The following is a 23,814-nucleotide window of genomic DNA, read 5'->3' as shown; positions in this document are numbered from 1 at the left end:
TAAAATGGATTAAAGATCATAACTATATCCCCAGTTACCATCCCCTGTTGTTTTATATAAGAATATTCGAGAAAGTTTAGGGGAGATCACTACCGGTTTATTTTCTTTTTTTTTTACTTAAAAAGATTCACATTTATTCCACTATATTTGGATTCAATAATGCTTTATTGAACTTCAATAAATAAAGTATTGAACATAATTTGCTCAAAATTACATGGATTAAATGCAGTGGGGTAGCGAGGTCGGGTGTCACCCGGTGCGGCACTTAATGGTGTCACCCCCCCCCCTAGAGGCATAGAGACCCTTCCCAGGGACAAACTTTCAAACTTTCGATTTGCACCCCCCCCCCCCCTCAAACTTTCGATTTGTACCCCCCCCCTCGAGTTTTTCTCTATATATTTTGCTATTTTTTGCCTTGGTGTCACCCCCCTAAATGGTGTCACCGGTGCGGTCCGCACCCCCCGCCCCCCCCCCTCGCTACGCCCCTGATTAAATGTATAACGAATATATTAATTATTAATAAATAATATGAATGTTCCATAAATGTGTTTCAATAAAAAGTTTTAAGTTATTAAATATTGTTTTAATGTACATTGCGTCTTTCTATTTGTTTTTTTAAAGTAAAAAAAAAACTATTCAGGTGTTCAACTTTTTTTTCTTCTCACTACATATTTGGTTATTTAGTAGGCCCTTAAGACCTACTTCTTAATTTGGTCTTTTTTCCATCCTCTAACGATAGCAAGATTTTAGACTTTTAAAACATCGAATATAGTGACCCACCGTGTCTCTAGTATAAACTGTCGAGGGGCACCCCTGGTTCGATTTAGTCATTGATTTCAGTAGCCCACCGTATCCGTTGTGTATGACGCTCTTTAAAACTAATGTAGGCGCCATAGTGTTCATGTGTTAGCCCGGAGTGCTCCAGGTCATTCAACCGCTGGGCGCCGTATGATGCGAGGTGCATGTTAGACAGTTGAATACCCTTTGCAGTACGCCCATTCAACGGATCTCACGTGCAGAGATAGCCAATGGGGAACTCAGGGCGTTAAATGATACCCTACTACACCAATGTAATGATATCGCCCACATAAATGACGTCAAGGTTTTAACCGAAACATTCCGGTTATTGATAAAAATTTGATAACTTGCTGGTAGTAGTTCTTTCCATTATTTTTATTTAAACTTCCAGTGCAATTTGTTGAATTTTTTAGATAAGCTGCTGGTGTGTAGTCATACTAGGCCCTACTTTATACTTTGTTTTAAGCGTGCAGTACTACTAGTGCGCTGCTTAACTCATTGATTGCTTGATTCAAGGTGATGCGCTGCCTGCGTGCTGGAAGGTCGTCTTACTGTGTACACATGATTATATAAATACCAGTGTTTACTTATTAGCTTATAACTTTAACATTTCGTTACATTGATTTTTGTTAAAAGGGTAGGAGGGATGGGGTGGGGGTTATGGGGCTTTATCGTCACGGTGATAAATGTGTCAATACTTCAACACAGAAAAGTTACGATTTGTACACACACAAAAACGTTGGAATCTGAAGTGCTCTTTCTTTCTTTACGGACATCACCGGCTCAAGAGGTGTCTCCCATTAGCCAGCCAGGCCTCAACACGACAAACTACGACTAACTGACTTGGATATCGGTTTGATTACTGTGTATTGGTCGCTTTGGTTCTCACCAGACTTATCTGAATGCGGGGTACCCAGCTCGACCAATTGATCACCAATATAGCCTCCAACCTGAGAGGAGGGACGGGAGAGGGTGTTCTAATATTGCTGACTACATCTTTGTAGCCGTGTAGCTAGAACATCGGGCTTCTTTATTATATACATATTATCTTATATAATATATCCTCATGTCGGCCTTGGCTGTAAACGTCAGCTATAGAGGCCGACTGATGTGTTAAACTCAGTGTATATTATGGCTGCAGTTATTTAATGTACAAGCCATAACTCTGTTTTTTGCATGTCTATTTAGGCCAAGATGATGTCATCAAAGGTCCGTATTTTCATCTTCATCGTATGCTTGCTGCTCATGATTGGCATTCTAGCTGGTGTCAGTGTCTACATATGGCATAAGTACTTTAATGACGACGATGGTGGGCCTACCACTCCAAAGGACAGAGGCGTAAACGTCAACGTCCAGTTCACACTGACCAGAAGCGGTGTCGCCTTGAGCATGAAAGGCGATGCAGCAGACAAGCTGAGAGGTCAGCTGGCCATAGGCATGGACACGTCAGACGCGGTCAGGTGTCGTCCTGAGGGGAAGGGGGGAGATGGTGGGCTTTGTCTGGAGTGGAACTCGGGGTTGAAGCTCGAGATTGTAAACAAAACTTTCAGCCTACTGCGATATGATGTGGATTTTGAGTGTGTCACCGTTTCGTGGACGTCAACAGGAGACAAGCAAGAAACGCCTAAAGACTGCTATGACATGGCTGATTTCTACTGGTACGGTGGCTTTGAGCAGTCCTATCAGTTCTGGCCCATGAACAATCTAGAGATGAATTCGTCTGCTTTCATCACTGGTGACACGTATGCCACGGATGCTTACGGCGGTGTTATAGAGGGCATTTTCCTGTCGTCTGCTGGAGTTGGCATATATGTGGACGAGTTGTCCCCCTTGTACCTCGGGGTCAACGAAAAATCTTCGGAAATGTTGTGTCTCAGAGGGAAAGTCGGCAGCGACACTCCATTTTTCAGCATCCCAAAACCGTTTTTAAAATACGACATCTGCCAGTCCACCAACTTACTCACGATGTGGAAGGGCATGTCCGATTTACACTATTCTAGACCTCTGTCAGCCCCATCGGTCGACCTATTTCGCTCCCCCATCTGGTGCACATGGGCTACTTACAAGTCGGACATCAACGAGTCAACGGTTCTGGACTTTGCGGAACAAATTTCCGACCACGGATTCAACATCTCACAACTTGAGATCGACGATGACTGGACCCCGCATTACGGAGACTTTAATTTTAGCACCAGCAAATTTCCTGACGCATCCGCCCTCATTGCGAAACTGAACGGAATGGGAATCCCCATCACAGTGTGGATGCACCCTTTTTTCAACAATGACTCGGATGCTTTCCGTGAACTTTCTGGGGAAGGTTTTCTTATAAAAAATTTGAATTCGGACGATCCTCATTTGGTCAGTTGGTGGAAGGGGTCTTTTGCGGGAGTCTTGGACTTTACCAACCCGAAAGCTGTCAGCTGGTATTTGGACAAAACTATATACTTAAAGGAAAAATACAACGTTGCGTCTTTCAAATTCGATGCCGGGGAAGTTCTTTGGATTCCAGGAACCTACAGGCTCAACCAGTCTCTGGCTACGCCCAACTACCTCACGAGAAAATACACCACCTTGACATTCATAGCTGACGACCAAAGACGCCAGGAAGTAAGGGTGGGGTTCAGGAGTCAAGGGTTGAGTCTAATGGTTCGCATGCTGGACAGGGACAGCAACTGGAGTCACCGACTCGGCATCAAAACACTGATACCTTGTGCTCTGACCTTTGGGTTTATGGGCTACCCATTTGTTCTCCCGGACATGATCGGAGGCAACGCTTACGGAGGATTTCCAGACGCGGAGCTGTTTATCCGATGGCTGCAAGCCACGACTTTTATGCCCATCTTGCAGTTTTCAATCGTGCCGTGGATGTACAACGACACGTACGTGGATTTGGCTCGACAGTTGGTGAAGCTGCATGAAGACTACGCTGACAAGATCATCCAACTAGCCGAGAATGCGCGTAAGACAGGCGAACCGATCAACAGACCGCTGTGGTGGTTAGATCCATACGACGATCAGGCCCTGAGTACCGACACGGAGTTTCTTCTAGGGAGTGACGTCCTTGTGGCTCCGGTCCTGGACCAGGGGGCGGTGTCACGTGATATTTATCTCCCCGTGGGACGGTGGAAGGACGAGACGACGGGCAAGTTGTACGAGGGCAGGCAGTGGCTGAAGGACTACCCAGCGCCTCTAAGCGTGTTGCCTTACTTCACACTGGTTGGAGAACTAGAGACTAGTCTCAATTGATTTTAAATTAACAATATTTGTTTTACCAAACATTCGCACCCCCCCCCCCCCCCGTCCCCCAATCATAGCGATACAAGAAATCCTTAAATAATGAAATACATTATTATAAAATATTTAGCAGATATGTTTACCATTTTAATAATCTCGACGTGATGTTTGCTCGTATAGTATAGTAAAGTTCTAGATGCGTGTACTCTAAGTTCTATGGGATGTAAAGTTTTCAGATAATATTTCCACTTGTCTACTATGTTATATTAATACATCAAATGGAAAAGGGATGTGGCACCCTTTAAAATATTCGATAAATGACAATGTTAATGGCATTTCTTTGCCAAGGTTTCGGCTTTCTATAATCTCTAGAGGTAGAAAACTATCCTGCCACATAGCTGCTGTGTTACAATGTCGGGTAGATGCTACCTGATTTTGTGTAGTTCTATTGGAACCAAAGTTTGCTGTGTTACAATGTCGGGTAGATGCTACATGATTTTGTGTAGTTCTATTAGAACCAAAGTTTGCTCTCATCTGACAACGAAAACATGATTGATAACCTACTATTTTACATTTTACAAGTGGACAATCCTTTAATGATAGCTCTGATATCGTCACAAAAAGTTGTGTAATCGCCAGTTTCTTTCTGCAATTTACCAGGCTATCTATGAAGATAACGTTTGGACATTGCAGAATAGTCAGGCTAATGTATTTGAGTGTTAATGGCCTTAGATAGCTAGTGTTAATAGGCCAAATAACTTTTTTTAAACGTTTTTCGACATTAAATCTTTTCAGCCGGATTAACGTTGTATGTTTCCATATTTCATACCTACCGTAAACTATTAGTTGTTTGTTTTTTTTCGAGCCATAACCTCAGCTTGCGACCCGACAATCAAAATCCAAATGTTGATGAAATTTCTCAACAATAAAATTAATGTCTCTTTAAACGTATTTACTATCTAACAACCTTTTAAAGTTAGATTTTTTTAAAGATAAAATTTGATAACGCTGATATCAGTTATTCAACTTACAACTTCGTTCATTAGGAGATTAGCAACAAGCACAAAATAAAAGCGTAGGTTTACGGGTGTGTTGTTTTATTTATTCACGGTTTGGAAGCTTTGTGTAGCCCGTGTCATTGATGCTCAGCTTCCTCAATTGACTTCTACAACTACACAAGTAAATACCATTCTTCTTATTCATACAGATCTATTTGCTTATATTATTTTATAAGATCTGGATTATTTTTTTTACTTTCTCGTAATCAGATTATAGAGAAAGTATTGTAATCGTGCACAAAAATCAAATGAAATTTTGACAGTTTCCACCGTTTTACTTCTCAGTAATTCATCAAAAAAACGGAGTATAGGGGACTTATTTTAATCAGGCAAAAATTATAAATCCAGATTTATTAAAATTTTGGCGTTTTACGCGTAATCGAGTCGGAAAAACTGAACATTGCAATTCTGTCCGTGTGGATGTGTGTCCTTAAACACGATAACTTGAGTACCGTTACAGCTGTGTTGATGAAATTTCATATATAAGTATTATATAAAATGTGTAGATCCGTATCAACTTTTCAGCGATTTCCGATAACCAGAAGTTGAATTGTTTTTACTTGGAATTTTTCAAAAGCTTATAACTTGAGTACTTTTTCAGACAGATCAATGATATATATATATATATATATATATATATATATATATATATATATATATATATATATATATATATATATAATTCTCTGCCTTCTATCAAATTTTGAGTAATTTCCGTTGACCGAAAGTAGTAATTTACGCTAACTTCCGATTTCTAAAAAAATGCATGTGAATTTATAAAGTACTAATAATATCTCGCACTATTATGCACATTTTGTTTGGCGTTCACTTGGTGTGCAATTCTATTCTATTCTATTTTTAAAAGTTTAAGTAATTAAAAATGGTTTAAAATAGTGTATATATCCCGAGTTGCCATTCCCCGTAGTGTTATATAAGAATATTCGAGAAAGCTTAGGGGAGATAACTCCCTGTTTATTTTTTGCACGATTAAAATACTTTCTCTATACTCTGTATACGAGAAAAAGTTTATTTTCTTGCACGACATGAAGGGATTAAAATATTTCGAAAGAACACTATGTATAATTACAACAGTCGACAACTGGGCCACGATATAGAAGTAAAAATATGTTTGTCAGAGCACGCATACACGCGATCAACTCGAGCCTGTATAGGTGGCGTTGGCATAATTCGTGACGTTTGTGTGTCGTGACGTCAACGGTTCCACGATATAAACATATCACGATACTGGTACGTGTTATCTTGTGCAATAATATGTCGTGCTGTTGATATTTGAACTGTCATCGGCCGCGGTTACTAGTCCTATCGCACTGAGAAAACCCTATCGCAAATTTTATAAGTAGAGAACACTTGTATCCACTGGTGGGGGTGGGACACGTAACTCACTGGTAGAGATAGTTCATGCCACGGTGGATGGGGAAAGCTGTATTAGAATGGTGGGGGTGGGTTGACAATTGAATCAGACTTGTGGTTGACCACTTCACTTGGAAACGTTTCACAATACACACGTTCACTTGTTATTGATTAGATCCCGTATCTTGTTGATATCTATATCTGCCTTCGCTAGAAAATCAGACAATGTAATTGACTGATAGTCTTTACGATTGTAAAATGAAATGCTACTTACACTGTACTTAAGGGCTACATAAAAGTGATATATATATATACATACATATATATATATATATATATATATATATATATATATATATATATATATATATGTAACTAGGGTAGGCCTAGCTACTAGTTACAATCTGATGCAACTGATAACGAACGATAAGCCGCGACGCAGTATTACAGTCTGATGCAACTGATAGCAGGTGGCTTATTAAATCGGACTGATAACAATCTCAAAGCCAACGCGTGCTATTTTGGGAAACGGTACGAGGGGATTCAGACGGCCTGTCAACTTTGATTGATAGGATGCAGATGTTTTATTAATCGGACTGTACGTTAGAACTGCGCAACTAGTAGTCGGAGACATCGAGTACAAATATCGATTACGGATGAATACAAGTACGAATACGAGTACGAATACAAGGGATAAATAGGAGGGGACGGCTGAGCTCGCTCTCTTCCGATCGCTCGCTCTCTTCATCGCTCGCTTTAGATCAGTCAGTCTGTGTGACATATCAAGTTGGAGATAGAACGGGTTAGCCGTATTGTGTTAAGAAGGACGATAGACATGTGGATTCAGTTATATGAAGCCTAGTGAGGACTGTTAGGGGTCAGTTGATTCAGACTATTATTGTGAAGCATTCCTGTTGATTCATTGTGTTATTTTGAAACATTTCTTGATTCATGTAATAAAAGGATCAATAGCGAACCTGCATCTTCGAGTATTTCTACTGTAGTCGATGTTGTGTAGAATGAGTGGTTAAACTCGTTACATTTGGCACTACAGGCAAATAGTCTCGTAACATGTGGCGTTGCGAGCAGGGTAACTGTTCGCTCGTTACAATTGGCGTCGTCGGACAGGATGAATTCAACTAGACTTGCCGTTGGAGGCACCCATAGTCAACCTTGTGCATAACTGTGTTTAGTGTGTGTGTGAATTCGGACATTCAGGAACTGTGAAAATTGAGGAACGAGAAAAATTTTTCATACACACACGGTAAGAAAGAACTCTTTTTTTTGTTACTTACGGAATAAAATGTCTACTCTGGACGAGAAGCAGACCCATATAGTGGTCCTACCCAGAGAGTCCCACATTAACAAATTTTACGGGGACGGTGATCCAACTTTAACCAACAGGTTCAGTGAAGAGGTCAAAGCGGCCTGGGCCTCGAGAGGCATGTCACCAGAGGAAAGATTAAGACTGCTGATGGGCAGTATAGGAGAGATGGTTAGGGCAGAGGTCAAATGCCACGATAAAACCATCCAATCAGATCCAGATAAGGTGCTGGATCTGATTATGGAGACCTTTGGGGAGAGACGGTCGGGATCGCAACTGCTATCAGGGTTCGTAGGCTTAAGGCAGAGAATGGCGGAGAGTGTGATGGAGTACTCACACCGGATGAACAGGGCCTTTGATTCGGTAAAGGGCAAAACACCTGACATTGATGTGCGCCTACTGAGGGACCATTTCATCGAGGGGCTAGCAACCCCGATCTTAAGAAGAGAGTTGAAAGAGGAGGTCCACAAAGACCCGCAGTTGACCTTCCTTCAGGTCAGGAACTCAGCGATCCGCAGGTCCGAGGATGAGGACCAATCGAACTGTTCGGTGGACAAAGTCTCTGTGCCGGAACAGAAACAATCCCCACCCACAGGGGCCGACACGATGGAGACCATGATGGCTCAACTGTTGGCCCACCTAGATAAGGTTGACCAACGTTTGGAGAGGTTAGAAAGCAGGTCAACAGCTGAGAATCAGGAAAAGAACGGGACAAAACAGAGACAGGTTGGACGGCCGCGTCCTGCCAAGCCATCACTCCAATGGACGGCCGACGGTCGACCAATTTGCTTGTCCTGTTCACAACCCGGACATATGGCACGGTACTGTCAGGGAAACGGTCGTCCTCTGTAAGGCAGGGCCAGGCTACAGAGGGGCGAGGTTATGGCCCAAGAAACAAAATGATGGGAGTCTGTCCCGAAATGGTGATTACGATTGGGGACATCGCGGTGAAGGCAATTGTGGATACAGGCTCCCAGGTGACGACAATTACGGAACAATTTTACACCAAATGGATGAAAGGAAAAGACAATAGGTTAAGGTGTGACACAAGCATGCGCCTGACGGCAGCTAATGGATTAACCATTCCATACTGTGGTTATTTTCTGGCGGATGTCGTGGTGGCGGGACATAGGTTGAAGCAGGTTGGGGTGTTCGTTACGAAACACAACCTAGAGACAAATGTGTCAAATATACCTTGCCTGTTGGGCATGAATATTCTTGGCCAGTTGCCAGAATTTCTTACAAATATTGTCGGATCGCCCACATCAGATCGGGGATCCAAGTTGGCCAGGTTTGCCAAGACCAGAGGAAGGACAGCAGTCCCGGCAAACACGGTCAAGGCAATCACATTACAAATCGGTGATAGAAGTGTAAATGGCGATGTGATGATAGAACCATGTGGCGCCGCACTGAGGGCAGGCGTCGTGTTACTGCGGACATACACATCAGCGGAAAACGGACTAGTTCAAGGGTTGGTAGCTAATGTTTTGGATGAGGAAATTTTTATACCGCCTAACACTCTGGTAGGAGTACCACAGAACGTCGAGGTACAAAGGTCGGCACAGTGCATCGAACTGATCAATACCAGCAGTAATGAAGTAACAATTAGGTCGGTCAATGTGACGGCCGAGGTGAAGAAAGAGGATGGCCGATCATATACATTCCCGGAAACTGAGGACCCAAAACTAAATGAATTGCTGAATAAATACAGTGATATATTTGCCTCGTATGAGGGTGATTTGGGGTACACGGAAGTAATCAAACACCAGATACCCTTACTACAAGACAAACCGGTGGCGCAACCCTACCGAAGATTACCACCAAGTCACTACTCGGCGGTGAAAGCACACCTGAATGATCTACTAAAAAAGGGAATTATTACAACCAGTACAAGCCCGTATGCGGCACCGATAGTAGTGGTAAAAAAGAAGTCAGGGGAGATAAGACTGTGTTGTGATTACCGGAAATTGAACAATATCACAAGAAGGGATGCATTCCCCTTGCCTCGTATTGATGAGTGTCTTGATGCGTTGGGGGGAGCAAGATTTTTTTCTACCCTGGATTTGGCTAGTGGCTACCACCAAGTGGCCATGCACCCCAACGATCAACATAAAACGGCATTTATTTCTCCACTGGGACTGTACGAGTGGACCCGTATGCCGTTTGGTTTGACTAATGCACCTGCTACATTCCAGCGAGTAATGCAGAGTGCTATGAGTGACTTTCTATTTCAAATAATGTTGGTGTACTTGGATGATATTCTAGTTTACTCAAAAACTTGGGAGGACCATCTAAAAAGATTAGAACAAGTGTTTCTCCGTCTTAGGGAGATAGGAGTAAAGCTGAACCCAGACAAATGCTGCTTTGGTCTGAAATCGGTACATTTTTTGGGTTATGTGATTTCGTCGGATGGCATCGCCACTGACCCAGATAAAATTGCAGCTGTTAAAGAATGGAAACAACCATCAACTACGGTAGAGGTCAGGTCATTCTTGGGTTTTGCTTCCTATTATAGAAAATTTGTACCTGGTTTTGCAAAAATTGCCGCACCGTTGCATGACTTGGTAAACAAAATGACAAAGAAACACAGTAAGGAGAAAAAGAAAGGTAAAACACACCGGATAGGTGAATTATGGACTGATGAATGCCTGAACTCGTTTAAGCTCTTGAAAAAGGCTTTGACAGAGGCGCCGATATTGGGATACGCGGACTTTGACAAACCATTTCGGTTAGAAATCGACGCCAGCTCTAAAGGTCTGGGAGCTGTGCTATCACAACAACAAAAGCAAGGTTTCAGGGTTATTGCGTATGCCAGTCGAGCTCTGAAGGAATCAGAGAAGAACATGACAAATTACAGCGCCATGAAACTAGAACTTTTGACATTAAAATGGGCTGTGACTGAAAAATTCAGGGACTATCTATTAGGTGCTAAATGTGTGGTATACACTGACAATAACCCCTTGAGTCACCTAAAGACAGCAAAGTTGGGATCCATCGAACAGAGATGGGCAGCAGAATTGGCACTCTTTGACCTGCAGATAAAATATCGCCCGGGGCGGTCCAATGGCAATGCGGACGCTTTATCAAGGAATCCTTACGAGAGACCGGGTGATGAGGAAGAAACGCTGACAGGAATATGTGAGGTCAGAGCGTCAACAGATATCCCTCATGGGGTACAAGTGATGCAAAACGGGCAGACCGGGGTGGAGCACATATCCACAGAGCCCGGACATATGGACAGTAGTGATTTTAATTGCCTTAATCACAAAAAGATAAGAGATGCCCAGAGAACGGATAGTGGCTTACAACCGCTATTGAAATACGTCCAGGAACAAAAATTCCCAGGAAGAAGGGAAAGAGAACAATTTGGTCGAGAAACAAAGAAAATACTGAGTCAGTGGGACCGTCTCAGTATAAAGGATGGTGTTCTCATGCGGAGAATTCATGACCAAATTGATGGGACAATACACCAGGTGGTGGTGCCTGGACAGTTACGAGAAGAAGTGCTAAGGTTGGCACATGACAGGGCAGGACACCAGGGTCAGGACAGGACGCACAAAATATTACGACGGAGGTGTTACTGGCCCAATATGGAAATGGAGGTCAAACGCCATTGTGAGGCTTGTGTGAGGTGTCAGCATGCGAAAATGCCAGTTGTCAAAATGAGACAGCCATCAGGACACCTACTAGCGACAAAACCACTAGAGATGGTGGCTATGGACTTTACGTCGTTGGAGCAATCATCGAATGGGACGGAACATGTGTTGGTAATGACTGATGTATTCACCAAATGGACTGTGGCGGTGCCCACACGAGATCAGACTGCCAAAACAGTGGCAAAGGTCTTAATAGAACATTGGTTCATCAAATATGGCATACCAAGACAATTACACTCTGACCAAGGAAGGGCTTTCGAGTCAGAAGTAATTAACCAACTGTGCAGCCACTACGGGATCAACAAATCTAGAACAACCACATTTAATCCGAAAGGAAACGGACAGTGTGAACGGTTCAACCGCAGCATGCATGATTTGCTGCGTACCCTAGAACCTGAACAGAAAAAACGTTGGCCGGATTTTCTCCCAGAGTTGGTATATCTATACAACTGCACCCCCCATGCCACAACCGGCTTTTCGCCACACATGTTATTGTTCGGACAGGAGGCTCGACTCCCTCTTGACTTGTTCCTAGGAAAAAAGGAGAGTATGACTGGCTCATACACCGCACTGGAATATGTGAATGAACATATGAGAAGAATTAGAGAAATGTACAGGGTAGTACAGGAAAGACTAGAACATGAAGCACGGCGAAGGGAACCGCCGGTACAGACAAAGGACCCGCCACTCAAACTGAACGACAGGGTATTACTGCGTAGCCACCCGTTAGGCAGAAACAAAATCCACGATCTCTGGGGACAGGAGATATGGCAAGTCGTGGAGATGCCTAAAGTACCAGGTGGCCCCTTTAAGATAAGACCCATCGATCACGCCAAACCGGATCGGTGGGCGAATATTGCTCAATTAAAGAAATATTGGAATAGGCAAGAAGAGCAGTTACACACAGAGAAACCTAAGACAATTAGGGGACCGGAAGTTACAACGGAAATTCACATACCCATCCCGGAACCATATCACCATCAACAGAACAACCGCGATACACAAGTGGAGGATAACGGCAACAAAGAGGATCCCGTTCCTTCCAGAAGCAGAGAGACAGTAGACCATCAGATAAGTGGTCCGCGGAGAAGTTTGAGGAACAAAAGGAAGACGAAATTTTTTGTCAGCAACCATCAATTCTTTCATGGTCGCGCTGGTATGAGAACAGACGGTTCAAAAAGCTATAAAAGTGAACTGGTGAAGGCACCAAACGAAAAGGGTGGATGTGAATTCTAGAACTGTTTTGTGTCTCAGGAAGATGATGTAGACACAGTTGATATGTGAAATAGGTATAACTGTCAATCGTATACGGATGGGACGACGTGGACAGTGAGTGGAACAATAAAAATTTTTTTTACGATTGTGCGATTGACTTTGGAGGAGTGCACCTGCCAAGCGTTGTTTGTGGTTGAAAACACACAAAAAAAGGCAGGGGTGGATGTAACTAGGGTAGGCCTAGCTACTAGTTACAATCTGATGCAACTGATAACGAACGATAAGCCGCGACGCAGTATTACAGTCTGATGCAACTGATAGCAGGTGGCTTATTAAATCGGACTGATAACAATCTCAAAGCCAACGCGTGCTATTTTGGGAAACGGTACGAGGGGATTCAGACGGCCTGTCAACTTTGATTGATAGGATGCAGATGTTTTATTAATCGGACTGTACGTTAGAACTGCGCAACTAGTAGTCGGAGACATCGAGTACAAATATCGATTACGGATGAATACAAGTACGAATACGAGTACGAATACAAGGGATAAATAGGAGGGGACGGCTGAGCTCGCTCTCTTCCGATCGCTCGCTCTCTTCATCGCTCGCTTTAGATCAGTCAGTCTGTGTGACATATCAAGTTGGAGATAGAACGGGTTAGCCGTATTGTGTTAAGAAGGACGATAGACATGTGGATTCAGTTATATGAAGCCTAGTGAGGACTGTTAGGGGTCAGTTGATTCAGACTATTATTGTGAAGCATTCCTGTTGATTCATTGTGTTATTTTGAAACATTTCTTGATTCATGTAATAAAAGGATCAATAGCGAACCTGCATCTTCGAGTATTTCTACTGTAGTCGATGTTGTGTAGAATGAGTGGTTAAACTCGTTACATTTGGCACTACAGGCAAATAGTCTCGTAACATGTGGCGTTGCGAGCAGGGTAACTGTTCGCTCGTTACATATATATATATATCTTATATATAAAGTTCAATTCTGTATGTTTGTATGTAAAATGTTTGTCGTAGATTACAAAGGAATATAAGAAAAAACGAAAAAAATCGATACTTCGATGGATTTAAGTGATAGATTATTATAGTGCTCATGGTCTAAATTTATGAGTAAAAAATTACTATTGAAAGTCTTTAAAAACAATTTTCATTTTATATACTTAGAGTAATATTTTTTAATGATTAACATTACATTACATTAAATTTTTAAAAAAGTGTATCAACGTTTATAAAATTTCTAAAATTGTGTCTGAAATGTATTTGCATTTTGTCCTTTAGTTCTCATAACGTCCCTTGATTTGGAAAAGACAGTTACTTCCCTTTAAAAAACACATTAAATCGGGGGGAGAAACAATTTACTTTTTATTACTTTGTTTTGGTGTTAGGAAAAAAAAATTACATAATTAGCGGGGATTGATTAAGTGCAATGTCGTTGGTATTTTTAATACTGCCTTTTATTTATTAAACACAATGAACGTACTGTTTACTAATTATTTTTTTAAAATCAATAACAGTTAATAAGCCAGGTCCTACAAATCCTATATATTTCTTTCCATTTACGGATAAGCTTGGAGTATTACAATTTTGTTCACTAAATTGAAACAGGCGCGTCCGCCGGCGCCCCTCCACGGTTCGATTTGGCGCCCTGTGCTATCATTTGAGCGCTATGGTGCATAATTTCGTTTTCAACAGTGCGATAGACTATGAATAACAAAGATTACTGTAGTCTTTAAGTGAATCAAATCCGGCACCCCGACAGGGTGCTATTTGGCGCCCCGTTCCTTCCCGTGTTCGCTATGGTACCTACGTTCGCTTGAGTTCAAAAGTCTATGAATAAGTTGGGTACTATAGTCGTTTACTAAGTTGAATCGGGCGGTTACGCCGCACGTCGTGCTTGGTGCGATTTGGCGCCCCGGGCTAGACTGTGGACACTTTGAGTTTATCTTTGCGTTTGTGTTTTCTTTGTGTTTGAGTTTGGGTTTGCGTTTATGGTTGTGTTTGCGTTTGGATTTGAGTTTGGGTTTGTTTTCGTTTGCTTTTTTTCTTTGCGTTTGTGTTTTCGTTTGCTGTTTTTTTCTGTATCCGTTTGTATTTGTGTTTGTGTTATGTTTCCGTTTTTTTTTTGTGTGCTTTTGGTTTTGCTTGGTTGTGGTTGGGTTTGTGTTTGCTTTTGGCTTTGTTTACGTTTGCTTTTTTGTTTGCTTTACTGTTTGTGTTTTCTTTGTGTTAATGGTTGGGTTTGTCTTTGCGTTTATTTTTGTGTTTTCGTTTGTATTTGTTTTGTGTTAGTGTTATGATTGCGTTTTTTGTGTGTTTTGTGTTTTGGTTGGTTGTGGTTAGGGTGGGCAATACCGGGTAAATGCTGATTACTAAACACACAAGTTATGGTCCTTTACAGATAAGTTTTTCAGGGATGCCAGTGCATATAAATATATATATATTATATATATATATATATATATATATATATATATATATATATATAAATATATATATATATATATATATATATATATATATATATATATATATATATATATATATATATATATATATATATATATAATCAGTGGTATCTCAACGTACGAGTGCCTCGACCTACGGATGTTTTCGGTGGAGCTAAAGCTTACTTATAACATTCGAGCAAAATTTAAGATACGAGTAATATCAAGAGAGGGGTTTAACTATTCATGGAAAAGAGACATCCTAAAATAGTTGCAACTGATTGTGTTACGGAGATATTTAATGACATTAACCTAACTTTTTTCCAAATTATTCTGAAAGGGAGGAAAACACAATTCTCATTGGACAGGTTTATTTTAAAAGTAGGGAAACCGTGGCGAAACAAAAATATATAGTGCAATTGAAATTCAACTATTTTTTTGTTGAAGTTGAAGTTCCGTTAAGTTTAGAGATAAATACTGGCGTTAGAATGTAATGAGTAAGTACCAAAAGAGTTTACTATTAACAGTAAGCGAATGAAGTGAATCTCCTCCATCACACACTGGGCCTACATCACCACCAACATATTCAATAAGCTCAAGTCTGCTAATTTTCTAGGAAAATAAACTTTATCAATAAATCGGCAGCGATCTCCCCTAAAATTTCTCGAATATTCTTTTATAAAAAAAAACAGGGGACGGGAACTCGGGATATAGACAGGAATTTTAATCCATTTTAAATACTTAAACTTTTTAAAATAGAATAAAATCTCGTAGAAAAAAGAATTGCACACCTGTGAACGCCAAATAAAACGTGCATAATAGTGCGGAATATTATTAGTTTTCATTTACATTAGTTTTTTGAGAAATCGGAAATAGCGTAAATTAGTACTTCCAATCAACGGAAATTACTCAAAATTTGAAAGAAGGTAGAGAATTAGATCTTTTACTTGAAATTTCATTTTTCTATCTGAAATAGTACTCAAGTTATAGGCTTTTGAAAAATTCAAAGTAAAACAAGTACCACTTCCGGTTATCAGAAATCGCTCAAAAGTTTATACGGATCTACGATTTTGATAAAATATTTATATATGGAATTTCATCAACCTAGCTGTAACGGTACTCAAGTTATCGTGTTTACACACAGACAGACAGACAGACACACACACACACAGACAACGGACAGAATTGCAAAGTCCAGTTTTTACGACTCGATAACGCATAAAACGCCAAAATGTTTATATATTTGTATTTATAATTTTTGCCTGATTAAAATAAGTCCTCTATACTCCGGATGTGATGAAGAACTGAGGAGTAAAACGGTGAAAACTGTCAAAATTTCATGTTATTTTTGTGCACGATTACAATACTTTCTCTATTCTTCGTATATACGAGAAAGTAAAAAACCCATTAAAAACGTCTTAATAACATTCTTGTATGTAACGATTTACTAAAAGGGAGAAAATAATTTTTACTTTAAGTATATAATGATACACACCTATTTAAATAACAATAAAGAAAAACGTGAGTCACTATTTTATCTATTGGATTAATTTCAGAAGAGACCCAATTTTTTATTCAATTTATTCAATAACGGTTACAATAGTAGGCACGGAGTCCTTTTTCACATTGGCCGTTTAAAAATAAACAAATAAAACAACAATTTAATGACAGCATTTAGAAATAGCAAATGCGTAGTAAAGACATAGCAGTAACAATGCACTAAAAATGTAGAATAAAGAAATAATACTACATAGTTATAATGCAAAATGAGATAAAATAAGAATATAATTGATGAATGAGAAATGTTGCAATGAGTCAGAGAGGTCATTAATACAGTAATTGTTGTTTAAGTTTAGTTTTGAATATATTTTCAGATCTAGATAGTTTTATTTTATTAGGAAGATTGTTCCACAAATTAGAATCAGAGTAGGCGAAGCTATGTTTTTGGAAAAAAAGCTGTATATGGGATCGGTAAACTAAGCGACGATTTAATTTTGTGTTAAAAGAAAATAGGTCAGATAAGTAAGAGGGGGCTTTTTCTTGGAATATTTTATATAAAAAAATGCTTTAGTATATATTATCTTTTATTTAATGGAAGTATATTTTCTTTTTAGTTATTCAAATATTAGTGTATTATATATTTAAGAAAAATCATTTTTATTCTCCTGTTTAGTGCATTATTACATAAAAGCTTGTTATTAAGACGTTTTTTATGCATTTTTTTTCAACTGTTAATACAATAGTTTTATGACTAAAAGTTATTGCGCACCGAAATGAATATGATAATGCACGTATACAAGTGCGGAATATTAGTAGGTACTAATTTCAGAAAATGTTAATTAATTCATTAAACAAGTTAATTAAAAAGTCTTGTGACATTTAAGCGCAATTTCCTTATGTTATCTAAAAATAGCTCTGTTGTAGCGTAAATCAAGAGCAGGGTTAGTAAAACCATTGGTTAGTTATTAAAACGTTTTTTATTAATTTTTTTTCCAGTATTTTACATGTTTTATTTACAATAGAGTTACATGAATAAAAACCATTGCGCGCCTAGCTACCGAACGTGATGTCGCAGCCATTGAAGGTGATGGCGCAGCTATTGAACGTGATGACGCGTGTGGTGTGGTTGGATAAAAATGCCTACTAATTCGGTCCAAATTTTAATTAATTCAAAAACATTTTTGTGACCGAACGAAAGGATATTTTTAAAAACTTTCTTCGGCAATATTGTTCTAAATTATGGCAGGAATCGATTGGTACATGTTTCAAGTCGCTAAGTGGTCTGGTTGCCAAGATATGGGCCTAAAGCTGCATTTTTTCGAGGTTTTTCGGCTTTTCAGGGAAATTCATGAAAGAAACCCGGAATTTTTTTGGCCTATGTTCATCCTCGTAACTTGCTTAACATAATTGCTTTTGGAACTAGTCCTTGATATTGCTTCGTTGAGGAGGAGATACGACTTAAAGCTGCGGACACACATCCATCCATACATTCCCAGAAATGACGAGTTAATAAACGCAATTTTCCAGAATGGAAATTGAGCTAAAAAACTTAATAGACATTCAATTAAGTCAAATTTGATGTCAGATTGCATTGCCATCAGGTCTTAACTCTTGTGCCAAGTTTGAAACGAATCCGTCAGTTAGAAGTGCTCGAAATTTAAATCATCATCGTTCCTTTGTGACCCATAGGAGAGCAAATAGCTGCAATTACACATTTGCAGAGACTCGGTTTTGGGCTGCTCCCTTTATCTGTGCCCACGTGAGCATAGCGGTCTTTGCCTCTTCCTCTACCGTTTTTTCTCCGCGGTCTCTTTGGCCGACCAACTTTCCTTTTTCCCTGGAGATTCCAGTCCATAGCATGTTTTGCAATATTTTCTTTTCTTTTCTTTTTCTCTTCTTAGTGTGTGTCCAATCCAGTAATTTAAATAGTAGTGTATTATTATATCTTTATAGAAAATCATTTATTTTCTCCATTTTAGGGCATTATAATATAAAAGCTTATTAATAAAACGTTTTTAATGCATTTTTAGTACTTTAAAATGTATAGTTGAGTTGCATGACTAAAAACTATTACGCACCAAATGAACACGACATAGCGCATATACTAGTTCCCAATAGTAGGATAAGGCTACCTACTAATTTTAGAAAATGTTAATTAATTCGTAAAAAAGAATTGGTCATCCAATTAAATTAAAATGACTGTCATATTGCATTGTCATCGGGTCTTGACCCACGTGCCGAATTTCAGAGAAATTGGTTGGTTAGAAGTGCCGAATTTTAGCTCTCCCGTTTCTATCTAAGACAGATAGACCGACTTGGGAAACAAGTTAAATACAAGCTGGTAAAATCTAAATTAATTCTCTGCATTATCTTTTATTATATTATTAAAATAGCCGGCCAGGCCTGCACTGCTTTTCTGGAAAAACCTATCTGTAAAGGACCTTGACTTGTGTGTTTATTAAGCAGCATAATTATACCCGGCATTGCCCGGGTTTAAGAATATATTACTTTTCGAATTAACTCTTACCACAAAAACGAAAATCAAAACACGCAGCAAAAAAAGAAAAAGAACAACGCAAACATAACACAAACGCAAACACAAACCTAACCGCAAACATAGAAAACGCAAACGCAAATACTAATAGAAACACAAACGCAAACCAAAACGCAAACAATAGCTCAAAATAATAGTAACCTCTATCGCACTGTTTAGAACGAACGTATGCATCATAGCGCTCACAATATGGGCCAGGGCGCCAAATCGTACCCTGCCGGGGCGCCGGCGGATAAACCTGATTTAGTGAACGACTATAATATCCCCAGCTTGTCTGCAAAGATATAAATAAACATAGAGGATATTTATGAGCGGCTTCTAAACTGTTATTGATTAAAAATAATAATTAGTAAACAGTACGTTCAGTGTATAAAGTAAATAAAAGGTAGTATTTTAAATTTTCGTGCTTTACCTACCAAATTGCACTTATCGATACACGCAAATTATAATATATTAGTAATTTTTTTTCTAACACAAAAAACTAATAAAAGTATTAATTTCCGCGACGTAATGTTTTTTTAAGGGACGTAAAAAACAATGTTGTGATCTATCAAGGGAATTAATTAGCAATAAAGGGGAAAAAATGAAGTATTTTGTACACTATTTACATTTTTGTGAAGGACGATTTTCTTTGACTTAAGTTTTTTCCACGTGACGTCAATTAAAATATTTAGTTTGGAAAATAAATCTTCTTTTTACAAAACCATACACTTTATTCTTAAGCTATAAATTAAGATAATAAACACTTTAGGTGTATTACACTATGGCGATCAAGTCGAGTTTTTTTTTTTTTTATCTCTCTATTGTCAAGGGTCCGTCCACCCACTGTCCGCTGACACAGAGCCACAGAATCCGTTTGAGCTTTATAGATTAGAGAATATTTGTCATGTATAAATACATTTTTGTATTTAAAAAACACGTATCAAATACAACTGGGATGGCATTTTGGGTGCTGAAAAGGATTAATGGCATTTCAATTAATTTCAATAGGTAAAACTGCTTTGAGATACGAGCTCTTTGGCTATTTTGGTGTATATGTTATGTGAACAATTTTGGTGTAAATGTTATGTGAATATTTTTGGTGTATATGTTATTTGAACATTTTTGCATCTGTCAAACCAGGCAAAGAAGATGGCATCAAAAGCCCACCTGTTGATCTCTCTCACATGTCTGATGCTGATGATTGGCATTCTGTCTGGAGTCGGGGTCTACATATGGCAGAAGCACTTCAAGGACGAAGGAGGTGGACGCAGCGCTATCGTTTTTGGCAAGAACGAGAACATCCAGCTCGAGCTGACCAGAAGCGGGGTCGCCTTGAGCATGAAAGGTGATGTAGCAGACAAGCTGAGAGGTCAGCTGGCCATAGGCATGGACACGTCAGACGCGGTCAGCTGTCGTCATGAAGGGAAGGGGGGAGATGGTGGGCTTTGTATGGAGTGGAATTCGGGGTTGAAGCTCGAGATTGTATACAGATTCATCAGACTAGTGCGATATGATGTGGACTATGAATGTATGACCGTTACGTGGACGTCAACAGGAGACAAGCAAGAAACGCCTAAAGACTGCTATGACATGGCTGATTTCTACTGGTACGGTGGCTTTGAGCAGTCCTATCAGTTCTGGCCCATGAACAATCTAGAGATGAATTCGTCTCCATTCATCACTGGTGATACGTATGCCACGGATGCTTACGGCGGTGTTATAGAGGGCATTTTCCTGTCGTCTGCTGGAGTTGGCATCTATGTGGACGAGTTGTCCCCCTTGTACCTCGGGGTCAACGAAAAATCTTCGGAAATGTTGTGTCTCAGAGGGAAAGTCGGCAGCGACACTCCATTTTTCAGCATCCCAAAACCGTTTTTAAAATACGACGTCTGCCAGTCTCCAAACGTCCTTACGATGTGGCAAGGCATGTCCGAGTTATATTTTCCTAAGCCGCGAAGTGTCCCATCGGTCGACCTATTTCGCTCCCCCATCTGGTGCACATGGGCTACTTACAAGTCGGACATCAACGAGTCAACGGTTCTAGACTTTGCGGAACAAATTTCCGACCACGGATTCAACATCTCACAACTGGAGATCGACGACGACTGGACCCCACATTACGGAGACTTTAATTTTAGCACCAGCAAATTTCCTGATGCATCCGCCCTCATTGCGAAACTGAATGGAATGGGAATCCCTGTCACAGTTTGGATGCACCCTTTTTTCAACAATGACTCTGATGCTTTCCGTGAACTTTCTGGGGAAGGTTTTCTTATAAAAAATTTGAATTCGGACGATCCTCATTTGGTCAGTTGGTGGAAGGGGTCATTTGCGGGAGTCTTGGACTTTACCAACCCGAAAGCTGTCAGCTGGTATTTGGACAAAACTAAATACTTAAAGGACAAATACAACGTTGCGTCCTTCAAATTCGATGCCGGAGAAGTTCTTTGGATTCCAGGAACCTACAGGCTCAGCCAGTCTCTGGCCACGCCCAACTACATCACGAGACAATACAGCACCTTGACATTCATGGCTGACGACCAAAGACGCCAGGAATTGAGGGTGGGGTTTAGGAGTCAGGAGTCGAGTCTAATGGTTCGCATGCTGGACAGGGACAGCAACTGGAGCCACCGACTCGGCATCAAAACACTGATACCTTGTGCTCTGACCTTTGGGTTTATGGGCTACCCATTTGTTCTCCCGGACATGATTGGAGGCAACGCTTACGGAGGATTTCCAGACGCGGAGCTGTTTATCCGATGGCTGCAAGCCACGACTTTTATGCCCATCCTGCAGTTCTCCATCGTGCCGTGGATGTACAACGACACGTACGTGGATTTGGCTCGACAGTTGGTGAAGCTGCATGAAGACTACGCTGACAAGATCATCGAACTAGCCGAGAATGCGCGTAAGACAGGCGAACCGATCAACAGACCGCTGTGGTGGTTAGATCCATACGACGATCAGGCCCTGAGTACCGACACGGAGTTTCTTCTAGGGAGTGACGTCCTTGTGGCTCCGGTCCTTGACCAGGGGGCGGTGTCACGTGATATTTATCTCCCCGTGGGACGGTGGAAGGACGAGACGACGGGCAAGTTGTACGAGGGCAGGCAGTGGCTGAAGGACTACCCCGCGCCTCTAAATGTGTTGCCTTACTTCACACTGGTTAAATAACAGACTTGCAGTATGATTATGTTTACAAAAAATCATTCTGTTTTCTCCGTACCCCAGACCCCATCCCAGACCGAAAAGAAAGACATGTAGATAAGTTTTACATTAAAAAAAAATTACTACACCTATATTACTTTATTGAATCTATATGTATAATAAAACAAATAAAAAAAACCTTGGTCGCTCGTGAAATCTTTTACATATTTCAGCGACAAAAACTTTTACTAAAGAAAGCAAATACTCTTTATTTTCTTATTTTCAGTGCATTTAAAAGCTTGTTGCCATAAAGATTTTTATATGTGTTTTATTTTCTACTTTTTTTTTCTACTTTTTTTTAAACACTATCAGACAGCTCGGTTTAAAGCGTTTAGCAGTCTAGCTAGTTATCTTCTCTTTTGTTATTGGATATAGTAGTCTATCGATTAATTTAATTTTATCTCCCCTAGTGTCCAAACAATTTGTGCGCAAATTTCATTTTGCGCTTTTTTCTTTGTGCGCATTTTTTGTTTGCGCAAGTTTCTGTGTGCGCAACTTTCTGTTTGCGCTTTTTCCGTTGCGCATTTTTTGCGCTCTTTACCGTTGCGCATCTTTCTGGTCACTATAGAAAACAAATCCTATTGTTCTATAAAAATATAAGAACACTCAGAGAAAGGTTTCTGCTGGGAATTTATTTTGGAGAAGCTATGCCCCGGCAGGGTGCGATTTAGCGCCCTGAGCTCCCCACATCTGTTTTATAGAGCACAGTACGATAAAAAACATGGTGGCGCATGGCATAGGATAATTAAGCCGAACCAGGGGCAGCACCCGGCGCCCCTGAGGTAGTGTAGCGACGCCCCTGACACATGGGCTGTCGCCGAAGGGTGCTTACCACTACAAAGTGTGTCTACCTCACCATGACGGAGTGTGTTTACCTCACCATGACGGAGGGTGACTAAACTAAGGTAGAATCAAAACTTTTATATTTCAGGCAACGGGCGTCTGGTCTGTAGCGTGGACAAACCAGCGTCATAACAACTCAGATCCAGGTGTTTACATTCAAATAACGCAGGTTTTGAAAACAGCGTCAATCGTCTAAAAATACACAATTGGTAACGCATAGATGTAACCATGTTGAACTATTGCATCAGCCCCCAGCAGCGCACGGGACGGGATCGCTAGCTATAATCATTGCTCTTATCTAGCCTACGAGGGTGTTCTTAATGTAATTATTTTTTGAATGAAAATGATATCTACATTAGAGGCATCGGTGGTCTAGTGGTAGAATACTCGCCTGCCACGCGGGTGACCCGGGTTCGATTCCCGGTCGATGCAATTTTTTTTTTCGTGTTGGTATCATTGATACAAAATTATGCTTTGGTTTGCAACTAAACACTGATTACTTAGCTGACCAGATGTAAAAGCTTGTAAAATAATATTCCTTATTTAATCTAGACCTTGCTTACCATTCTATTTACTGTATCTCCCTTAGTATTCCAACCATCCATTTTAGATCACA

General features: G+C 40.3%; 1 protein-coding gene and 1 non-coding gene across 3 annotated transcripts in view; both read left to right on the top strand.

Annotated features, from left to right (window-relative positions):
- LOC131942938 (myogenesis-regulating glycosidase-like) overlaps positions 1-22,511 on the top strand; it is a 24,277-nt gene extending 1,766 nt beyond the window's left edge. The window contains exon 2 of one of the 2 annotated variants that reach the window (XM_059302907.1): positions 20,289-22,511. In XM_059302907.1, coding sequence (XP_059158890.1) covers positions 20,289-22,322 — 2,034 coding nt within the window. In that variant the 3' untranslated portion in view covers positions 22,323-22,511. Of the gene's footprint in view, positions 1-1,986; positions 4,090-20,288 lie in introns of those variants that run through there. The other variant, XM_059302906.1, reaches the window with a different exon arrangement.
- Positions 22,512-23,559: 1,048 nt separating this feature from the next.
- Trnag-gcc (transfer RNA glycine (anticodon GCC)) lies at positions 23,560-23,630 on the top strand. Its single transcript has one exon. It is a non-coding gene; the product is annotated as a tRNA-Gly (tRNA).
- Positions 23,631-23,814: the final 184 nt, after the last annotated feature.

The sequence above is a fragment of the Physella acuta genome, unplaced genomic scaffold (genome assembly GCF_028476545.2).
Source record: "Physella acuta isolate Inbredline_101_S28 unplaced genomic scaffold, ASM2847654v3 ptg000434l, whole genome shotgun sequence".
Lineage (NCBI taxonomy): Eukaryota > Metazoa > Mollusca > Gastropoda > Physidae > Physella > Physella acuta.
Note: the sequence above shows the minus strand (reverse complement) of the source record. Positions and strands in the feature narration are given on the sequence as shown.